Source organism: Brachycentrus maculatus, unplaced genomic scaffold, assembly GCF_059751285.1.
Source record: "Brachycentrus maculatus isolate JH-2025_06_01 unplaced genomic scaffold, ASM5975128v1 h1tg000186l, whole genome shotgun sequence".
NCBI lineage: Eukaryota > Metazoa > Arthropoda > Insecta > Trichoptera > Brachycentridae > Brachycentrus > Brachycentrus maculatus.
The window spans coordinates 587,350-610,532 of NW_028280937.1; the positions used below are offsets into that span (position 1 = coordinate 587,350).

Below are 23,183 nucleotides of genomic sequence, written 5' to 3' on the forward strand. Positions count from 1 at the left end.
TCAAAGGTGGGGAGTGTATTCAAAATATACGGGCGCAAAAGCGAACGCGAAGTCGACAGTTGCGTGACTGGAATGTAAGCAAAAGTTTAACGAGGATTTAAATTACAATAATAATGAAAGTATTGCTTTTTTGCTGGTCACTCGTATAATAAATAATAATATGAATAAAAGTTTACTCCGGCTTGACTAAGAGGTGGATGTAATACTTAGTCAGCCATTTGTATACAAAAACATTCGTACTGTAAAACATAAAAATTAGAGTAAATGATGAATAATAAACAATATAAAAGATATGATGGAAAATGAGCACAGGACAGGAGAACAACTTGACACGATCAGGTATGCCAAATACTTGAAAGCGGTCAGGTTAGGAGTCGAAATAATCGGCGGGTGTGTATGAGGAAATGAATGAACGTGGAAGAGGCGAAGAATGTTTGCAAAGACAGAGTGGTGTGGCGTTCAATTCTCTCTGCCTATCCTTGCGGAGAAGCGGCGTGATGGTTAGTTTTCCTATCCTTTTTCTGACTTATTATATCGTAGTCATACAGGAGAAAGTGACCAAGTGCATTTTTTACAAAAACGTGACCATTGACTATTTGATATCTTATAGCTTAAGGAAGGTTTTTTGGAAGTAAAATATATTGACTTGTTAAAAATGACTAACTGCATTGATGTTTATTTTCTTGCTAAGCAAAAGTGACTGGAATGACCCTCCTGAACATTTTACGTTTTGTTAGTTGGTCACTTTCTCCTGTACGACTACGATATACCCGTAGATCTGTGTGTTCCTTTATCCGTCGTGTGCGCCGCGGCACACTGGTGTACCGTGGTGATTAGTTTAAAAAAGTCTAGTTTTGTGAAAATAACACAATTGCTCCAAATTTTGACTGCCCGTGCTCAGTTAAGTAGGCTCACATTTCGCATTGAACATAATATGTTAAATTTGTTACCATAACATGATAAAATGCACCTCTGAACTTTCTTAATTTGGTAGGTGTCTCCAGGGTATGCTTGGCTAAAATAGTTTAGAGACTAGAAGGAATGTGTATGTGATTACGCATTTTTATCGATTGTTGCGCGGTATGATCGATAATCCTGAAATTATCCGGAACATTGGTCTGTATGTTCCCGATAGTTACCTAAGATAGCGTCGGCATAGATTGTTTCACATTCCTGTACACAAGACCAACCTGCCGATGGTTATGCCTGTAAGAAGAGCTACCGCTATGTTGAACAATATCTCATTGGACATTGATCTGTCCCATGTGTCTGAAGGAGTTTTCCGAAGCGGGATTCTTCTACACCTTTACCAATAGTTCTTGCATTTTTTTCTTTATTTTAACATAAATTCAAATACAAAAAAAATTAATAAAATATAAATATAAATACAAAAAAATCCCACAAAGCATGGCCTGTGTGTGGGTATACAATATAATTTAGCCATAGTAAAGGGTATAAGGGGATAGGTATTATAAGTAGAACTAGAATAATAGTGTTAATATAAAATACAAAAAATACTTTACCATCAGAAAATAAAAATATATTTTTTTTAAAATAAAATTAAAAACTTAAATACATTAAAAAAGATGAAAAAGTAAAAAGCATATTTTCAATTTTTGTATGGATTTTAATATTTCCGCTTTCAATTTTTTAGTTTGTAATGTATATGTTAATTGAAAATAAATAAATTGAAATTGAAAGAATACATTTTTCTTTTCTGTATATGAAGTTTAAATAAATAAGTAAATAGATAAATGTAATGCAGGCATCTGTCCGCGGGTCCTGCCGGCGTGGACAGGGCAGATCGCCACCTGATACTGTCAGGGTTGATGAAGGGGCATCTATGCTCGCATTATAAGTCTAACCTTCCACAGTGTGTGCCACTCAACGTCAGCCGCGTGAATGAGATCGCGGGAAATTCGGTGGAAATGTGAAAATTTACAAAGGTCCCATCCCTTGTCGTGTCAACTTTTGAGGGTTAAACTTATACATGTGCGTAGGTACTTGTATACGTGGTGATATTATATAGAACCCCAAAAATATATTAAATCTAGTGTGAGGCGTTTGCGTTCAAACCCTTCTTACAATTCTCAATGGGCCTGAAAAAACCGGAACAGCTCTAGGGTTAGGATTCCATACGGATGTCAAAGAATTAACTACGTAGTGTAAACAACTTTGACATTTTGAGTGTGTCCAAATTCTTGTTCACAAATCTGGGTTTTCTCCGTTTATTTTTTTTACATTTTTTGACATCTCGACGTAGATGAAGAAGAATATGGTAAGTCTGGGTATTTACAGGCCTTATGACCGGTCATAGGCCGGTTAAGTGATCTTTTTACACACGCGCAACATTCACGATTCTACCCATGATTGTCAATTGTCAATCATGGGTAGAATGGCGGACGTTGCACGTGTGTAAAGTGATCACTTAACCAGCCTATGACCGGTCATAAAGTCATGTAAATACCCAGATTTCCATATTCTTCTTCATCTACTTGTAACAATAATTGTATATGTAAGAAAAAACCCTTTACAATATTTTTAGTGTGTCCAAATCATTGTTCACAAGTTCCGGGTTTTTCATTATTTATTTTGATATCTGAACAAAGTTGGAGAATAAAATATAAATCACGATATTTACAGAGCTTACGACTTGTCATAGGCTGGTTGAAGTGATCACTTTATACGTGTGTAATATTCACCATTCTACCCATGACTGATTGATAACCAATACTACTCAAATTCCACACTACTAAATTCAAACTTTATCTTAGTTGAGATGTCAAAATTTAATAAAGAAATTGGTTGCTAACTGTAGATATAATGAGCGCAGAATTTTCCAAATTTAAAGCGAAAGGTAGAATAATTTTAACGCTTATTTTGAAAACCGTTAATTAATTAAACAATCCAATTTAACGCCAACAAGAGATATTGTAAATTGTTAGTTATAATTACTAATTTAATTAATGCAGGGTTATCACAAAATATACAGTCCCATTTTGAGAGCTACCATTAAATAATTTAATCTTGAGAATAATTATCCGCGAAAGATACTTGTTAGAAATTATTTTATAAAATTTGTTTAAAGTATCTGTATTACCTTATACAATTAATATGTTATATAACTGTCTTGACTCATACAATTCATACGTAATATATCTGTCTTTCTACATAATTGATATGTCATAAAACTGTCTTGTTTTATACATGTAATATATTCTATACTTGTATTGCCTCATACAATTAATAATAAGTTTTATAACTGTCTTTCTACATAATTAATATGTCATAAAACTGTCTTGTTTTATACATGTAATATGTTCTATACTTGTATTGCCTCATACAATTAATAAGTTATATAACTGTCTTTCTACATAATTAATATGTCATAAAACTTTCTTGCTTTATACATTTAGTATGTTGTTTACTTGTATTGCCTCATACAATTAATAAGTTATATAAATAAAAATCAAAAATACTTTAAAAAACAAAAAACAAAAAAAATATCAGTTGTTAACAAAATTTAAATAATTGTCCAATATAACCCTTTCATTCCAAATTACCGATGACACAATTCCTTCGAAGTAAAATACGCGACTTATTTAATCAAAACAATCTAAAATATCAACAATTTACGTCCGTCCCCCTCAGCGGGCCACGGTAAAACTATCAAACGTTGACCGGTCCACTGCGATAAAAAGTTTGGGGACCACTGATCTTCGCTACGTAGTTAAAACTTCAGGCTCCGTATGGAATCCCAGCCCCGTTCTCTTTATTTAACTTTTTTGATGAGAGGTGATGGGATAAATGTCGAGAGCAAACAACAGAAGAAGAAAGATTGATTTATAAACTCACCAAAGGCCAATTAGACTTGAAGAGTTCGCTAACTACGTAGTCGTGGAGTGATTGTTCCCGATAAACTTGAAAATATTCATCTGGTATCCGGAGCCTCGCGAGACAATGGCCTTTTGTGTCCCGCAACAATAGTAGGAATATTAACAATCTTGCAAAGTTTGCTTTTATTCAAACAGCCCCGACCGAAATCGATAATCCGGAGGCTTTATTGAAGGGTAGCTTTCCACCCATTGATTGGGATCCGGAGTCATCCCTCAAAACAGTAATTGCCCCAGGGACAAACGCTCAAATCACAAAGGATTCAGGCGTATTATCGAATTTAACCTGAATCACGGATCTTTTTTCAGTTTTGCCCCTGTTAAATTGAAATTAATGACGGCATTTCCTGAAAACAGCGCAAATTTCCATCTTCAAACTTCATACTTTCACCTTTTATAATTTATTTTCCATTGTTGACATCCATTCTTCTAATGTCTGTCTGTTTATTGATGTATTTATTCGGGTCATTCAACATGTAGGCACAAATACGAGGCAAGATAAAATAATTAAAAATAAAAACCATTTGTCTCCCACAGTAAAGCTCAACTTTTACAGCGGCAGTAACAATTATAACAAGATCACGAAAAAATTTAGCACTTTTGTTTTTCAAATTTACCCATTATGTTATTATAAGTATTTAACTTTAAAAAAAAAAACATGATCACCCAACATAAAAAGAAAGCAATCAACCCTATCAAAAGAGAAAATATTTACATAAAATACATACATTCCCACACACACTCGTATACATATGCAACCACATAATTACATACATGCATACACATAGTGACGTGCGTTCTTTATAGGCACATCAGCAGTACCTACCCTATTTTAGTATAACAATATTGAAACTGTAATTGAAGCACAGTATCGTCAGCATACAAAAAGCAACAGACATCAAATTGTCCATTTTAGCTCCAATATTTAAACCGACAGTGTTTCATTTGGAAATTGCTATATATTTTTTACCGATTGAATAATTTGTTTATAGTTATTAAATTAAAATATCAAGGTACTTGATTTAATTTGCTGTTTTATTTTGTTTCAGTTTTACGCCCTGTTAGAGCGCAGCAGGATAGCCAACACGACACTGCAATACCGCCAGGTGACGCTGTTCGCTCCCACCAACCAAGCGTTCCAGAGACACAAAGGAACTGTGGATGACTCTCTGGTGCTTTACCATATCAGTAAGTTAACTTCTCCGTCTTTTATTATATCCATGATGGTTGAGTTATCTTCCTGATGCTCTGCGTTATCAAACAGCCGACTTCCTAACGGTCGATTACAGTGGATAGTTAACGCATTTACCGTTAGGGTGCTGAGGATCGATATATCGACTCTGGTATACTTTGCCAAAGCCCAGAGGTCGATGTATCGACGATGACGCCAGTGTATCATGGCGGTCGAGCTGAGCTGATTATTTAATTAGAATTATTATTAGCATTATTTTATTAAAACTTATTCTTCTTCAAAAAAACCTATGTAGGTAAATAATAATTAGTATTCCATTTTTTTGTAATGGATCGTTTTCAGCCGGAAGAAATATCTAATTTTTCATACTCAACCTATAAAGGATTGTATTAGACTCGTTTTGTGTTTATAACAGCCGATATAGTAAATATTTTCATTGATCATTTTCTTTTTCAAAATTCGCCTTCATAAAAACGTTGTTTTCGTAAGTTGGCAACGAATGACGTCACAGAAACGAATCCACACTACTACTATTACAGCTCTATACAGCAGATAAAGGGATACGCCCCATAACACACCCAATGACGTATAGCGGTGTCCGTTTTTCGTTTTATTCAAATATCTAAAGTTTAAACCTTCATATTTCCTTTATTTATGTACAGATTTCAACTAGAATCGTACCGATAGTCTTGTGATTTTTCATTTTAATTTATTAGCCAATAATAACACATCATGAGAAAAATCCATTAAGGTAACTAGCTCAACTTTATTTTAGTGGATTTTAATTAACATTGGTTATAATTACGTAGGTACTTAAAAATATTATTTCTCTGGCACGCTTTATTATAAAACCGATTTTTTTACCTCAGTTAAATGCCATCATTATTTTTTATTCCGCTTTGATTTATTTTTATGATTATAGTTGGTTGTGGAAATGGAATAAAATTTCACGTAATATTTTGTACGAACAAAGCAAGCAAAAGAAAACAATAATCATTAAATTGTAAAGTTTTTAACATCAAAAAAATTCATCGCATATCATACGTAATCGTAAAATTGGAATTAACAATCGATGTACGAAATAAATAACAACCTAACGAGAGAAAAACTTTTATGTTTTTGTGATTATATTGAAGAGTATACTTATATGTATTTTAAATATAGCCGGCTTTTTAATACATCCGATAAAACAACGGCCTAGCATAATATCTGGAAAGAAAGGGACTTTTGGTGACCCTACCTCTTTGACAAGTTTTAATACATCTTCTTCTGATCCTTTTCTGCCCCCATTGGTGCAAAGGCCACTGCATCAGACGGAGGCAATGTTAAGTTGGTTGATAATTATGTGAAGAGTATTAATCCTGCGATGTACATTTCATTGCAATCTTTAAGGAAATTTTCGTAGTGAGATCAAATGTATGAGGATATATGCCTCCATCAGACCTCGAATTCGGGTCTTCTTTTCAATTTCCTGTCAAATGCTCCCTTCGCTTCGCTAAATAACCCGGTATCGTTTATTCACAATTGACTCCTAGATCGCAAAGTTGATTTCTTTGTCCAGTGTTTCCTTTTTTGCAATAATAAAGTGGGGTCTTTTTGAACGGCTATCGATGAATGCGTGTCTCGCCAAATCGGTCACGCGTTGCAGTTTGGACTGTTCGAAGTACCTACCGGATATTGGTCGTATTTCCGGCACAAAAAGCATTTAATTTACTCGAGGGGCAGCCAAATCACATAAAGTCACACCGAAAGGACCGTCTGCGTCGTATGAATACGTTATGTACGAAGCCATACGTTCTCCAATTCACCCCCTTGTATGACTAAACATCGCACGATATCTAGTTTTGTTTAATTTAAGTTATTTTTACATAAGTAGGTACTTGACCATCTTCGTATAATATTGTTATGTCCTAAAATATATGTTTTTTGTATGGACTATTCGTTAAAAATCAATCAAAAAGTTATAAAAGTTAATTGCTAATATTCATACTATGGCTTACATTTTGAATATTCTCCAATTTGACGTAGTTCAGAGAAAATAATATTTATATTCCAATTATCATTAAAATCTTGATCAAATTCAAACTAGGTACCCAGCTAGGGAAATAAGATCAGGATACATTCATTTATCTGACTCAATATAAGACCACGTTTGTAAAAATTTCACGTCAATCCATCAACTACTCTTTGAGTTTCGCGGAAACTACGGAGCTAAATTTTTATATATATTCAGCTTTTTTTAATTGCTCAAGTTAAAAGGCTTGCTGGTTCCACATCCCTGGCTTAGGTAGGATATAGAATCACTACGTCCGTAATCACTTTTCTAGAAGGCGCTGTCAGTATGTAATTGTAGGTAAGCACCTACCTCAAAAATTGGCAACACTGCATCAACTTTCACTTGTCACATATACTCGTAATTCAATTTTCTCGCTTGAATTTTACCGCCTACGGTCTACGATGTCAATATATTTACAGTGGGCAATTTTCAATTTGTGATCGATTTAATCCTCTTAAAAACCGCTTATCAAGTTATCGTTTCCGCTTATAACTGACTTCGTATAGTTTTCATTGATTTTTTGTGAAATTTGTTTTTTAGGAAGTAATTCTCTTTGAATAAACCTTAAATATCATACGATGTTTTGCCGCACACAAATATAATGTTTGTATTTTTTAATGTTTTCAGCCAATCTTGCTGTGACGTTGGATCAGTTGACTCACTCTCTGAATTCGGAGTTGGAAGGAAATCCTCCTCTTTGGGTGACACGGAAACGCTCTACCCACCACGATGACATTTATATAAACAACGCTAAAGTATTGGCCCATCGCTCCAACTACATATCTTCAAATCCCCTCAACAAGAAACAGGTAAGTTTATTTATTTAAAAAATAATTATAATGTGTGTTACAACCCAATTATGGCTGGTATTTGAAATCACTAGAGACATTTACATTTCAACACTTTTCATGAAAACCATTGTTTTATTTTAATCACAGATTTGTAACAAAGTCCGCCTCCGCGGCATAGTGGTTAGTGTGTATGGCTATCGTGCTGAAGATCCCAGTTCCGATTTCCAAGGCGATCAAAATTGTGGTCCCGTCGGTTATGTCGGGTTGTGGTCCCGTAGTTAGTGTCGCGGACTCTTAAGTCAGAGTTTCTCGGTTCGAACCCATTCTGTTACAATTTGATACCTATCTCTAATAATGAGCCGCTTAGGCTCACAGAAACAGTATGAAATTGAAATATTTGAGTAAATAATAAAAACACAAATATATCTCTTTATTTAAATTTTAACAATATATCAGGGAATTTTCATGGTAATATTTAATAGATTTATATTATCCACTGACACTTCGTGATGGAATTGCATTTTTAATTTATTATTAGATTAAAACCAATATTTTTAGCTTTTCCACTTTTTTATTTGACCAGCGACCGGGTTTCGTCGTTACCGACATCATCAGACTGGTCTCACCAGTCTGAACTCACCAGTCAGAACTCACCAGTCTGATGATGTCGGTAACGACGAAACCCGGTCGCTGGTCAAATAAAAAAGTGGAAAAGCTAAAAATATTGGTTTTAATCTAATAATAAAAAAAAAAAAAATAAAAAAAAAAAATGGTAATATTTATTTCATAAATATCTCCAATTTGAACATGTCATTTCTATCTTTATTTTCGTGTTCTCAACTAACTGGCTTAATTAAATATTAGCAGCTTACATGGGTCTGACTAACAACTACGCAAATGCCAGACTAGACCTACCCTGGCATGGAATAAAATTAAACGGTTTTACTGACCTTATAATATTGATAGGCCTATATAAAGAAATTGGTGAATAAAAATGGTAAAGTGGCAGTTTTGAAATCTGCTTTAATTGATTTAGCATTAACTTAGTGGAACAACATGATGATTTTAATATAAAAATAAAACATTTGCATAAGACCATACTTGAGTGTATTAATGTAAACACAACTAGTTTTGAGAACTACAGATGTTGTCGTTAATAGGTGAAAATGCAAACTTGTATTTTATGTATGTAGTTTGTATTTTAACTTGTTGATGAGAACATCTGTACTTCTCGAAACTAATCAAGTTTACATTAATAAACTTACATATAAGCTTTGAATTATGTGTGACTAAAAGACACAGTACTGTTAGCATAGCGGCCACAAAGTTGCCATGTTTCATGGACCAAAAAACATGTGGCAACAAATGGCAGTCGCAATGACAGATATCATCTTGATATTTAGCATTTAACACCTTTGGCTATTTCTATGGCTACATATTGTTGCCAACAGAGAGCTCAAAGGGTTGTAATATCTATATATCAATCCATTCTACATTTATCATAACTTCCCAGCTAAAAGAGTAGTGATAAATGGCTACTTTTCAATAGACACATTAAAAACACTAAAACTTTGTCAAGCAGTCATGTCGCTCTACTATTTTATAATAATGATTAGATAAAATAAAGCCTTAGCAATGCGCTAAGCCGCGTACTACTTTATAAAGTTATAGCGCTTCAAATGTGTCTCCTGAAAATTAGCCATTTGTCACTCATGTCTTATATTTGCATGAGCCCTGAATCTGCCCATGACCTATTCATGGGCAGATACTTTTTACAAATTTACACATATTTTTGCCCTTTTTTAAGCTGTCGAATTTCAACGCTGCCAAATTTAAACTGTTTGCTATTTTCAGATATATAAATGTATATGTTTTTCTCATTTGTTTAGGTTCTCCACGTAATTGATGATGTACTGGTACCAGTTTCGCCATCTCAGACCTCGAGTGATCAGCTCTATAATCCTGATGCCTTGCAGTTCCTATCTCGATCTGAAGAATTCGATATCGGATCACATCGTGTCAGGTAACCCAATATCTAGAAGTTATGATCAGCTGACTGAATGCTAAGCTAATGTTTAGGCGCAGGACCGCGAAGCCTTTACCATAGTGATCGCCAACATTGGGGGACCTCACAAGGCACGCGAAGAAGAAGAATGCTAATGTGAAGTGGTCTGCAATATCCACTATAACATACATAGACCACTCTGGTTCTTATTCCTGAACTGTATTTGCAAGATGCTTATGGACCACATTTACATTTAAATGAATTTCAATTTTGGAAGCTGTATTTGTGTTAATATCAGAAACCAAAGTTGTATTTGCATGAATCTCAATACCTACTGGGGCTTTTTTTGTCAGAATCTAATGAACCAAAGATATGTTTTCAAGGATTTCATACATAGGAACTACATATATTTCCATTAATCGCACTCTTGAGTTATATTTCTGACAAACTTAAACCAAAGGTGTATTTGCATAAATCTCCATATTTGCAAGAGTCTTTTGAATCTGAATGGCATTTCTCTTTGCCCCGGCTCGTTCTGAGCCCTCAACTTAATAACCATGGTACTTTGGAGCCATAATGAGTCATAATGAGACTATTTGAGACTCTTATGATCAAACTTATTTTTAACCATTTTATCATATTAAATTAGTTGTTAATATTTGCGTGTTTGGCTACCATGCAAGTGGCCCCGGATTCAATATCCACCAGGGTTAACATAAAAATCAAATATAAGTGATTGATTATGCACTTTAATTTGTATGTTACTCTGGACTAGTATTTGAACCACCGGACTGATCACCTAGCTTTTATGCAATTTACAATCAAGATTGCAATGCCTCAATACGATGCAGTACCCTATACACCAAGGATTAGAAGAAGCGCTTACTAATGTTTCTTTTCTATTCATCTAGGTCCTTCCGCCAAAAGGTTACACAGATCAAGAAGCAGGATATCTTCAAAAATGAAGGAAGACATACTTTCTTCATTCCTGTTGATGAGGGATTCAAGGTTTGTATTATTTTGTTTATTTGTTTCTCTCTTGTGTAATAAGTTTCACATTCCTGATAAATTATGCACTCACTGTTGATTATAGAATGTATTTTTTTATTATATTTTTCTGTAGTTTGTCAATATCAATGAGAGAACAGAATATTTAGAATCTGTTCAAATCTGGATTTGACACCACAAGGTGTTGCTATCAAGGATTCATTGATATCTCAACAGAACTAAATAAGCTATTGACCAGCAAATGTGGAAGTCTGGGCATTTACAGAGTTATGGTCTGTCATTGGCTGGTTGGTAACATCCTCCATTCTACCCATGATTTTCAACCATATTACCACAATTTTAAAATATTTTCACAATGTTTTAAACATGTTGCTAGTTACATTTCTTCTAGACTCCTCATATTTTCAGTCTAAATTTTATTAGCGAATCTGTGGTTGAAATTTTCAATTTAACAGAGACCTTTATTTTTTTATTTCTTTAGTTAGCTTGTATTACAACTAACACAAACTATTATTATTACTTAATTTACATTGCATATCTCATCATACATTTTCAAACCCTTATTTGATATATAGGATTGAATAATTTTGCGACTTTACTATAGGATAAATGTTTTTTACTGTAGGATAAATGATTATTTACTATAGGATAAATGTTTTTAATATCTCAATATTATTTTGTTTTTCTAGCCCCAACCCCGTCCCGAGATGATTGACGCGAAGGTTGTGGACGGACACGTCATCCCCAACATGGTGCTATTCACGAAACCGACTGCTGATGATATCCCATTTGAGACACTAGCATTCGGTGACAACCTCAAAGTCACCATTTCGTTCACCACCACTCAAAATGGCCAGGAAACTCTGAGTAATTATATTTTAATGCAAAATAAGTTGTGACGTTATACAGACACTAGCAGATCCCAGTCGATTATTATTGGCTATAATATGGTTTGCTTTATGTCAATAAATTTGTAACGCAGACTGATTACCTTGCCTTTATGCAATTTTCGATCAAAATAGATCTGCATCGATAATATGCTGTGCCCTATGCACCATCTGGTTGTGGACAGAGGTCAAAGAAAGGAAAAAATAATATTTTAGATAAATAAAACAATTAGGATTATATTTCCTGAAAAAAAAAGGGTTTGAATCTTGGATACAATACTCACTTGTGTGGGCACTGTCGAACATTACACGAGCTGTGTGCAAACCATAAGTAAAGAGTTGAGCAATCTAAAACTAGTCGAATTATGTTTGGTGTAAACTTTCTTTTGTTATTCGTTAATCCGAAAAGTGGTCAATCTTTGTCTCTAATGAAACATTCCAGCATACGTGAAGTCCAACACTGTTCTCGGTGATTCGAAGCACTCCCCTGGAGTAGTTTTGGCTGACATTGTCAAAGGCAATATACCGGTCAAGAACGGAGTGGTCCATCTCATCCAGCGACCTCTCATGGTCGTCGACACGTCGGTCACACAATTCCTCGAGGTCAGTTACAAACCGTTTAGTATTAACTACTTAGTTTGTGAAAGTGATGTTACACTACTGTTCATGTATAATGTTTACGATAGTTGAAGGCATTCGTAACCGACACAGCGATTTCCAAATGTCACATTTCCTAGCACCGATGAGCTCAAAAAACCACTGGAACAAACTAGCCGACTTACTGCTGAAGTGTTCAATTGGTGCGGGAGGGATCTCTATTTTTCTAGAACATTATTAATGTTTCGGACAAACAAATGAATAGTGCTGTTCTTGTCTCAGGGATTCAGTAGGTTCTTTAGCCCACTGCTGTAGAATTTACTCAATTCTATGAATATTCTAATATCATATGATAAAATCTATGGAAATCATCAAAATTTACTCAATGGGTTGTATCGAAAGATGTCATCACAGATCATATATCAAATATCTCATCTAACCTAACCCAACCAATTCAACCTAAACTTACTTAATGTAACTTTATATCTTCAGTACTAAATTCACCAAACTATATTTGGTACATATGAGTATTTACAGGATTTATTTATCAATTTTGTATAATCAATTTTTACAATGGCAATTCTGTATTACATTGTTTTTTATCATTGGCATTGCATGATTATTCGAATGCAAGATGGCTATTTTGAGATATTAGTTTATTTTAAAACTGTTTATTTAAGAAATTAATGATTAAAATCTTTATATTATGGATGTTGGCTATTGTTATGTGCAATTCCTTACTTGTGCTTACCTGTTTGCAGTTTCACCTCATCAAAATTTATATAAAACAAGTCAAAAGCGTTTTGTCTCCTAACATCTCTCTAAACATCATAAAAATGGTTGAGAGTGTTCTTCCAAAAGACTCCCGTATATTCTGTATGTATGGTTTTCTAACCATTCTGACAACCTTATTAGGTATTGTGACAAATTCTATAGATTTTTAATCAAAGATATTATTTGAATTTTGGTATTAGGTGCGAACTACTACGAAATATGACATTGAGATTATTGCTTTGTTTATTGTTGATGCCCTCGGTTGTCCGTTAATGCGGCTGATGTTTTCAAAATTCAGTTTGTCTCGATTTCAAAGAAATATCAACTATTTTACCCATTAACTGATATATTTTTCAGGTCAGTAGGTTTCTTGATTTTTCTACACAGCTTGACTTGTACATCAAGCCGGATGACTCGACAACTTCTTCAATTCCTTTTAGATATTTTGAATCGATTCTTGTAACCTATAAACTGAATATGAAAGTGCTTCTGTCAGTAGAAAGCAATCCTGAATTCTCTATACTTGGAGAATCAGATGCATCGGCTTATTTTATATACTGTGACCACACCGCTACCCCTAGAGTTGACTTGCTCACGGCATTTTAGGAATATCGTATTTTGTAAAAACGAAAATAAAAATAATGCTACATTTCAGAGTGCTCGAAAAACCAATGATTCATAAACAATACTTATATTAAGATATTTTAACATCCAGTCTTTTAAAAATAAATACACTGTTGCTAATTCAATCCCTGCTTCACAAATCTGTTATGGCAGAAAGTTTATAACTTTTATTGTAAAATAAAGTTACAAATTACATACAACTCCACATCTCCCCGCGATATGGTGGCCATTTTTTCTTGCTGACAATGTAAAATATTGCAAATAAAATTTTGTCGAAATATTTAAACAAATTATAAAAATAATCCACAATTTTACTTATTTAATGGTGGAAAGTACCTCCGAAAACTGATGAACTGGTTGACTTTCAGAATAATAAAATTTAAAGATAAAAATAAAATCATCCATATAAAAAATTAATTTGGTCAAAGAAGTTTTGCCAATTTATAAAAAAGATTAAAAGTTACCATACATAAACATTTTAAAATTATGGGATGAATATATCATGTTTACATTGTTTACTAATTTCATCCGTCAAAAGCACACGGAATATTTCAAGAACTAAAAAAGAAGTACTAAAATTTATAGATATCTCCTTTGCACTTATGGAATTCATATAAGGTATTTTTAGACATCCAAATTATGCAAATGAATTATAAGTTTACATATTTGTTATGTAAACGAATATACTATCTCAAGCAATAAGTGATTGGCAACATTCCGAGATCACAACTGTCTGTCTGAGTTAGGGGTTAATTTGAATTTAGCAGTATTAGTGAAATTTTACGATTAGTATTGTTATATTATTTCGCACTCTGAACTGTCATTATTGGTTTTGTTTTCCGTATACTGATAGCCGATGACTGTCTAGATATTTCCGTTGATTCACCGTGCAACTATAAATGTGTAGTAATAAATCACACTCGTAGATTATTACCGCACTGCGACCATTTATTTTCGTTTACCAACATCACACAAATCACAATTCAGTAAACATTTCACCTTTTTTCATTTAAAACGAAGTAATGCTTAGATAACAAACTCTTAAAATACCACAATGTAATGTCACGAGCATGCTTTCACAAGCATGCTGACCTTTCAACATCTGACTTACAATTTCACCATCGAATGTTGTAATTCTGCGAAGTATTTCGCAGTTATGTTGATCACATCATCGCCATTGCAAATCAGTACTCAGTTTTTTATTAATAATTGTGATTTGCGCTTAATATTTCTCTATCCTTATAAATATTTGTGTATCATCGAATGTTCACACGTGACACTCGATGATTTTATTTCCTTTGTTACATAATGTATACTTCTTTCCTCGAAATCAATTGTTATAACGATGTACTAACCATTCTCCCACACTACATGAATAATACCAACTTGTATGAACATTGACAAATATTTTTTATGCTTTCAATGTCGGGTGTTCCCAAACAACAGTCATTCAAGGTAAATACAGCTTACTGTTTAATTTTTTTATACTATTTAGTAGTCTAGTGCTGGGTTGATAACGCTTTTCTGTGTTTAAACTGAATGTGCGCAATGTATATAGATCAACTGTCTTCTTTTTGAATGTGTGTCGCATACTTTTTATGTTTTTTTTTATTATTTATATGGTGAACTTTAAATGGTATTTTTATTTATAAGGTTGTATCAATATTTATATTTTTATGTATTCATCTACGAATAAAACAATGGTAAAAATTCTAAATCTTTCATGCACAACAAATTATTGATAAAAGAAATTCAAATACAACTCATCGTATCTCAGAAAAGAGTATTTGGCTGCTACATGACTCGAACCCTGGCCCTTTGAATATCGGATCTGCTGCTCTTCCGATTGAGCAGCTGTCTATTACCTTATTGAATAATTATTTGTACCCTGTAATATGATCATAATTAACTTGACGACCTCTATTGTATTTTCGACCAAACTCTACCGACCATATTTATATTGGATACAGGAATCATTCAACATGCCCACACATAGCGGTCCTTTTTATTTATTAAATTTTATTTGAAGGTATTCTTAACACTTGTATTGAGTCTTAGTGTAATAAATTACTTTTTTCTGAAAAATGTTAGTGTAATTATTTCTATTATTAATAATTTGTCTTTTATATATTTTTCTCAAACAGGCACGCTGTAACGTACAAAGATTGAGACATATTTCCAAAGTGCTCTTTTTCCACTTGTGTAAATTTAAAAAAATATATAAGATACTCCACTAGCAAATAAACAGGAAATGGAAATGCAGATTTAAAAGATGTTTTATACAGGAGAATTTTTTCTTCTTTGGCCAATCAAAATAACATTGGAATTGGCGCAGTGTTGTCAGTCATCACTACTCAACGTATTGTGGATAATGTTATTTTATTTCCATTGGAAATTGTATTCTACTCTTCAAAATAGTTGAAATATTAAATGTCACATGGAAGTGGACTTCATGTACTTGGTCCGCAAGACTAAGTGACAGTGTATGAGTGATGGGAGGCATTCCACCTTGAACCGCGACTAGTTGGAATGCACTATTACTAGTTTTGTTATTTATTGAATGAGTTCATTTTGGAGATAAGGGTCTCAATTATTTCACACTTTCTTATATTCTCTACACTTTCCTATTCACAATGATATCACAATAGAATATACTTTTTTGTGAGAGTATATTTTCTTTTATTGTAAATTAATATTTATATTATTTGGGAAATGGTTTTATTCATTGATCAATGCTAGTTTCATCTCTGAAAATTAAAATAATACTCACCTGATGTCGAAACTTATGTAGGTTAGAATAAAAATTTAAATGATTGAACTCTATTCTACAAAATAAGATCATTATCAGGTATTGTCACGACTATTGGCGTTAAAGCGATTAAAAATGCTTTCTACCGGTTGGTTTAAAATAAAAAAGTTTTTAGCTGTTAATAACCACTTTTAGTTGTTTAAAATGCTAGAACACATACAAAGTGAGAAATGTTGGCCCGAAAAGTCAACAAAAATGGTCAACCTAGCATATAACAGTTGGTGATAACCGATTGTCATCCGCTAGTATTTATTTAATGTGCTAGCCTAGGCTGCCTACTGAAGCACAGGACATATTACCTTGCTTTCACATAATTACCGATTGAGATCATTCCGAATCAATGAAATGCAGTGCCCTTTACACAATTTGATCGGAATAAGAGTTCGAAGAAGAACTATACTGCAAACACATTACCAATTTTTGAGCGGTCAAGTTTTCAACAATTTAAAATGGGTTTTTTAACTGTCAGTTTTAGTTTTTAAGGTTTTTTTTACATCTTTAATCATGATAGATGCGTAACCTTAAACTGATAAAATATTTTATTAGCTTATTATTAGATATAGAACTTCCACCCCTGAACGAGTTTACCGTTTCATTTTTGTTACAAGTGTTTCATTATTAATTACATATATTTAAAATCAGTAATAACATGGAACCAGAAAAAATTATGGCATCCTTTTCAATTTATAAGTCAGTGACTTTTTCCTGATTGGTTATACATTGAAGTCTCCGCTTTATATTTGTGTGGAATTAATTTTAAATGGTGTGGGGAAAAATTGGCAATATTCTCTGCTTTGGTCATCGGTTCACGTAATGTTTCACAAAACAGGTTGCACAACTTTTCTGAATTTCTATGTCTCTTCTTATACTCTTATACAATTTTCTTTTCCTTCAAACTAAGCAATTAGCATGTAACTCCATAGACCTGCATTTCACCTTCATCATAAATATTGGTTAGGATGGTGCATGAATGAATTTATAAAGGTATTCATAAAGAATTTGTTTATTTACAGATTATATTTTGTTAACCGTTAAGTTAGTGAAATTTTTATTTCATTCACATACATTTTCCTATCAATCTCCAAGTATTTTGGGATATTCACTTTGAATGTAATACCTGAATGTCAAATATACATATATCTTCACTGGGTACGTAATACCTCCAATGTGCCAATTTTTCATAATTGTTTTTTTTTCTTCCTACTTCACACTGGCCCAAATTGTTTTGATACATCACCCAAGTTTAAATATCTGTGAATAAAAGACAAATTGTGACGCAACTCCCAAATATAAGAAAAGACATAAATATATTACATTTAAAGTTTGTTTTTCTCAATATGGTTGAAATATAAATAATACTTGACAAACAAGGTTGAATCTACAAAAGTACGAAACAGAGCTATTCGATTCTCCTTTTTCTTCCGACCCACCTCTGCTATGGTCCATAAGGTACTGCATTGAATCGATGCAGTGTTAACTTGATTACTAACCGTATAAAATTTGTGATCAAATGTAACAAAGTGATCAATCTTGTACTTTATTCCGTATGGATGAATTTTCAAAAAATATCCTAACCATGACCTATAGGTAATTATAAATTACTGTATCATGAAGATTATCTGTGTATGAAAACATTTGGTCATTATATCTCAAAGTGGACTGTCTTAAAATTCCCTTGGATATTGCTGCTTGTTTCCAATACCATAATTTTTTTCTTCGTATAAATAGACCAGGATTTAAATAAAATATGTATTTTTAAAAAGTCACACTTTTTTCATTTACGTTTTCTCATACTTAGATATTTCTTGAAATTTTTTAACAATGTTGGTATTTTATGAGTCTTTTTTTAAGAATAGGTATATCATATTTAACTTAGTAAATTATTATTAGACAGTATCTAAAGTACCTTCCCAAATAAAAATGAAACTTTTATTTCTAGGTTACTTTAAAAGTATTATAATATAACTACATTTTAGGTTTTAAAAATACCTCTTTCAATAACACAGTGGCTGGTTGTATATTTTCATATAAAAAGTATCATTTTACATTTCACTTGTGGTGCAGATTTAAAAATGTATTCGTTTTACGAGTGAGGTAGGTACCGATTAATAGTTTTGCTGGACATCAAAAGGTGATACATAATAACCTTAAATATTCCTAAAAATATTTTTTTATGAAAATTTAATGTTGCCAGTGTTATAATTGAAGAGAGGCAGTGCCACCTAGATATTAAATATAATTTTGACTATAATAAGTACAATTTTCGATTTATGTAGAAATTGCCTTTGTTTTGTTTTGTTTTGTACTAACTTATTGTTTTCTCTGTGAGATTGTTTTACATTTGTTTTTGTAATTTTCTCAATTTCTTGGTGTATCTCCCCCCCATGTGCGGCGCCACATGGTTTCGGATTGTTTGATTGATGCCTCCCACCTGTATCGACTTTTGGTGCATGGTTTTGTACGTGTGTTTTCCTCCCTACGGTGAATCACTTCTCCTCCTCCCTACACAGGGTATTGTGAGTATCAGTAACTATACACTGTACTTGCATACATTAAGAGCCCCACTTTAGTTTTGTTAAGTTACCTCCCATACATTAAGAGCCCCACTTTAGTTTTGTTAAGTTACCTCCCATATATTAAGAGCCCCACTTTAGTTTTGTTAAGTTACCTCCTATACATTAAGAGCCCCACTTTAGTTTTGTTATGTTACCTCCCATATGTTAGAGCCCCATCTTAGTTTTGTTATCTTCCATACATTTACACCCAAATATTAGTTTTATCAACTCTATTTGGGAATCTCCCACACTTTAATACCCCATTTTAGTTTTGTTATATTGCCTTCAGTACATTAAGAGACCCATAATAGTTTTATTTATTTATTTTGCATTTCGTCCAATGTGTTAATATTGTCATTTCAGTTTTGTTATCTCGCTTTTAATACTTTAAGATCCCCTTTTAGTTTTTTTTATATTACCTCCAATGCATTAAGAGTCCCGTAATATTTTTTTACTAAAACCAAATGCTTTTTGGTATTCATAATGAGTCAAATCTGATTGCAATTATTTTTGGTTAGTTATTATATTGACACTGGAAATGCAAAAAGGTGTAATCTTCAGTTATGTTTAAAATGAGAGTATTTTATTTATCAGCGGTCAGCATACTTGAAGCAATGGGTTCGATTCCCAACTTGTTAAACAATCTTGTTTGTTTGTTTTAACACTGATAATTGAATGTTATCCTGGACTGGTGTCTTGGGTACTAGACTTTCTTTTAAATTGAAAATTAAGATAACAATGGATTAATCATATGAAGTATCCAATGCTCAATTGTGTATTGATGAGTGGAATAAAAATTATTGATTTTAATATCAGATTACATATCGCTCACTCCTTTCAAGAACGTCATAAATCAAAAATCGTCAATTTTCAGTTGTGCATGTCTTCGGAATGCCCAGAAAATGTACTACATCCCAGCAAAAGAGGCATATTTTCACTTAATATTTACCCGCTACAGGGCAGAAAGTGTTGTTTTTGCATTTTGAAGAAAAGGTATCGTTTAATTATTTTTTTTAGATAAACTAAATATTTTTCAAATGGAGAAAAAACCTTCAGGTTTTACTTAATAAGATCTGTTGCACAGTAAAAAGTTCAATAAGTGGCCTGATAGTTATTTTTAAAACATTGTATTATATTTTTAAACTTAAAAAACGTTCTCCTGAAAAATAAAGTTTTTTGATTTATGACATTCTTGAAAAGAGTGAGCGATATATATTTATATATATATATATATATATATATATATATATATATATATATATATATATATATATATATATATATAATATATATATATATATATATATATATATATATATATATATATACATATATTTTATAATATATTTTCCTATGAAATGGTCAAAATTAGCAATCACATCCTTCATTTTCACCAATATATTTGCGAAATAAATAAAATATAGAAGTAGAGTTAGATTCTTAAATCAACAAAATTTCAATGTCTTTGTGATACTTTAAACGTAAGAATCTAATTATTCCTATAAATCCATATATTTTTTTCTCAGATTTTTTTTTGATACCCAGTATTGAGAAATTGTGTATTTAATTTTTTTAGTTTTTTTTGTTTTATTATTTTTTTTGGTCTTTCCGTTTGTTTTGTGGTAACAACCATATCATTACGTGTAATATAAATAATATGAATGTTAATAACATAATAATAAAAAATCCCACTAACAAAACCTATAATACAAACTGCTTGCTTTGATAAATGAAAAAATAAAATGAATGTCTGCAAGGAATTTCTACCACTTCTTACTTTAACCGTATCAATTTCAAATGCACTCCCAATATGCATTTTATGTGACACACTGCATTATAAATTACGCTGTTTTTTAAATCAAGCAATAAAATTTAAACTTTTTTTTTTTATATTTTATTCTCTCCTCTAGTCAAATTTGTTTTATTTTTAAATTAGAATATTAATACACACGCACACTGCAAATTTAATGCGTTAATCAATTCAATATTTAAAGGGGAAATTTGGAATTCAACATACGATACATTTAAACAGATTTTTAAGATTTTTATACATTTATATACGTCTTTAATTTGAATTGAAAATTTAGCTTATTGAAGTACAACATTCAATAATGTATTGCGTCTTTATGGACATGCATGACTTGAAAGTTGGTAGCAATGCTGTTAAAACCAGTGGATGTATATTCCCACGGCCTTCAGTTCAGCTTCCAATACCAAATATGTAAAATTTGTGGTAACAGGAGTCAAAAGTTTTGCAACTATGACTCTTTTAGTTGAAGCAATTAATGATGTCACAAATTGACAGTTTTCCTAGCAATGGAAATATGGATAGTTTAATCCATTATATCTTCCTTATTTCCTTGCAAATTTAAACTTTCAAATCTTTTTAAATAACCTAAAAATAGCCTATGGTTATAATATTTTTTAACAAAATGAAAAATTTTACAGTTTTTTTCTTAATTTTTGCAGAATTTTGAACGTTACATAGTGTTTAAAGTAATCATGACAGATTGCAAGTCCTGTAAATTCTTAGACTTCCCAGTCTTTATTTCTTTATCTCTGTTGAGATATCTACATATAATGCTTTGATAATAATCACTCGCGGACCACGTCTAGTATTTGGGAACGAAGATTTATTTTAAATCAGAATCCTCTCACATGTTTAGGTGACATGTTTACAAAATTATCTGCATATATAAATAGAAATTGTGTAGTATTTTTACTATATAATCTACTGTAACAATGGATTGGATATGACGTCATTATTTTTGTGGTGTGTTGGGTTTATTAAATTTTTTTATAAATTGTAATTGCGCAAAACAATGAATGCTGTCCCCTTTTTTTCATATTTTGTCAAATATCTTTTTGATGTTTCTAAGCCCCTTTTGTTGTTTTTCACTATGTCAGGAGAAGGAAGATGGACCTTTGTACAAGTTCTACGAGGTTATTATGGACTTGGGGGGTGAATTCATGAACACTTTGGGCCGCATGAGAGACCTGACTTTATTCGCTCCATCCAACGAAGCCTGGAAGGACTCCAACCTGAATAACCTCATCAGGTAATATAAATTACCTTTTTTTATTTAGTATTCTTTATTTATTATCTGCTTGTTTTTCAGGGACTATAACTGTATGGAAGAAAATGGATGTTCAGTAAAAGCTTGTTCATGAATTTTTCTTCTTCATCATCTTTCTTTAGATCTTGGGATCTGTGCTGCCTCCTGTTCCTCTTGGGATATCAACTGCTAGCTATCTCTCAACTTTTTCGGGGGTGTATGTCTTTCTGGGTTTTCATTGAAGGGCGATACGTGGAAGTGTCTGTTGATCTCTGTTTACATGCCCATTCAGTATCCACCTCATGATATCTTATATCTTACACATGCTCTGGACATCGATATTCCTTATGCGGTCTCACAACGTTTTTTTAGTTATAGATAGAGGTCCTGGGTTCGATTCTCGGGGGGTCAAAATAAACATGAGTGAATTTTTTCACTTTAATATTTATTTAATATTACCCAGGAGCGGCGGATGGAATGTAGTGCCCTATACACTATTTGGTGTAGATAAGGGTCAGGTGGTTTTTAGAATACATAAAGAAATTATATTTTTATATTTTTTTTTAACTTTAACCTTTCAATAACTTTCAATGCAAAACCAGTGTAAAAAAACAATTACGTAAAATGTAACCTGGATTTAGAGAAAATTATGTTACGACATAACGAATACTAGGCCTTAAGTATACGTAATTATGTACACAAATTAAAAATTTTGTAATCTGCATAATTTTATTTAAATTAATTCACAATTCTTTTTATTATTTCAGAAATAAGGAGAAGCTTCTGGAAATCCTCAATCTTCATTTGGTCCGAGAGAAACTTCCTCTTGACAAAATCATCCACAACAATATGCACCAGGTATGCCCGTGTGGACACTAGCAAATACAAACATCATATCCAACGGTTTTTAATTTGTCGCTTTGTAATATTAGTAAA

General features: G+C 32.4%; 1 protein-coding gene across 2 annotated transcripts in view; it reads left to right on the top strand.

Moving 5' to 3' along the window:
* The window catches only part of Fas1 (fasciclin 1 Fas1 domain-containing), a 284,789-nt gene that overhangs the window by 253,945 nt on the left and 7,661 nt on the right, over window positions 1–23,183 (top strand). For both annotated transcript variants that reach the window (XM_088262637.1, XM_088262638.1), the window contains exons 2-9: window positions 4,943–5,081; window positions 7,769–7,950; window positions 9,822–9,955; window positions 10,849–10,945; window positions 11,635–11,812; window positions 12,275–12,435; window positions 22,099–22,250; window positions 23,015–23,105. In XM_088262637.1, the coding sequence (XP_088118763.1) occupies window positions 4,943–5,081; window positions 7,769–7,950; window positions 9,822–9,955; window positions 10,849–10,945; window positions 11,635–11,812; window positions 12,275–12,435; window positions 22,099–22,250; window positions 23,015–23,105 (1,134 nt within the window). The remainder of the gene's footprint in view (window positions 1–4,942; window positions 5,082–7,768; window positions 7,951–9,821; window positions 9,956–10,848; window positions 10,946–11,634; window positions 11,813–12,274; window positions 12,436–22,098; window positions 22,251–23,014; window positions 23,106–23,183) is intronic.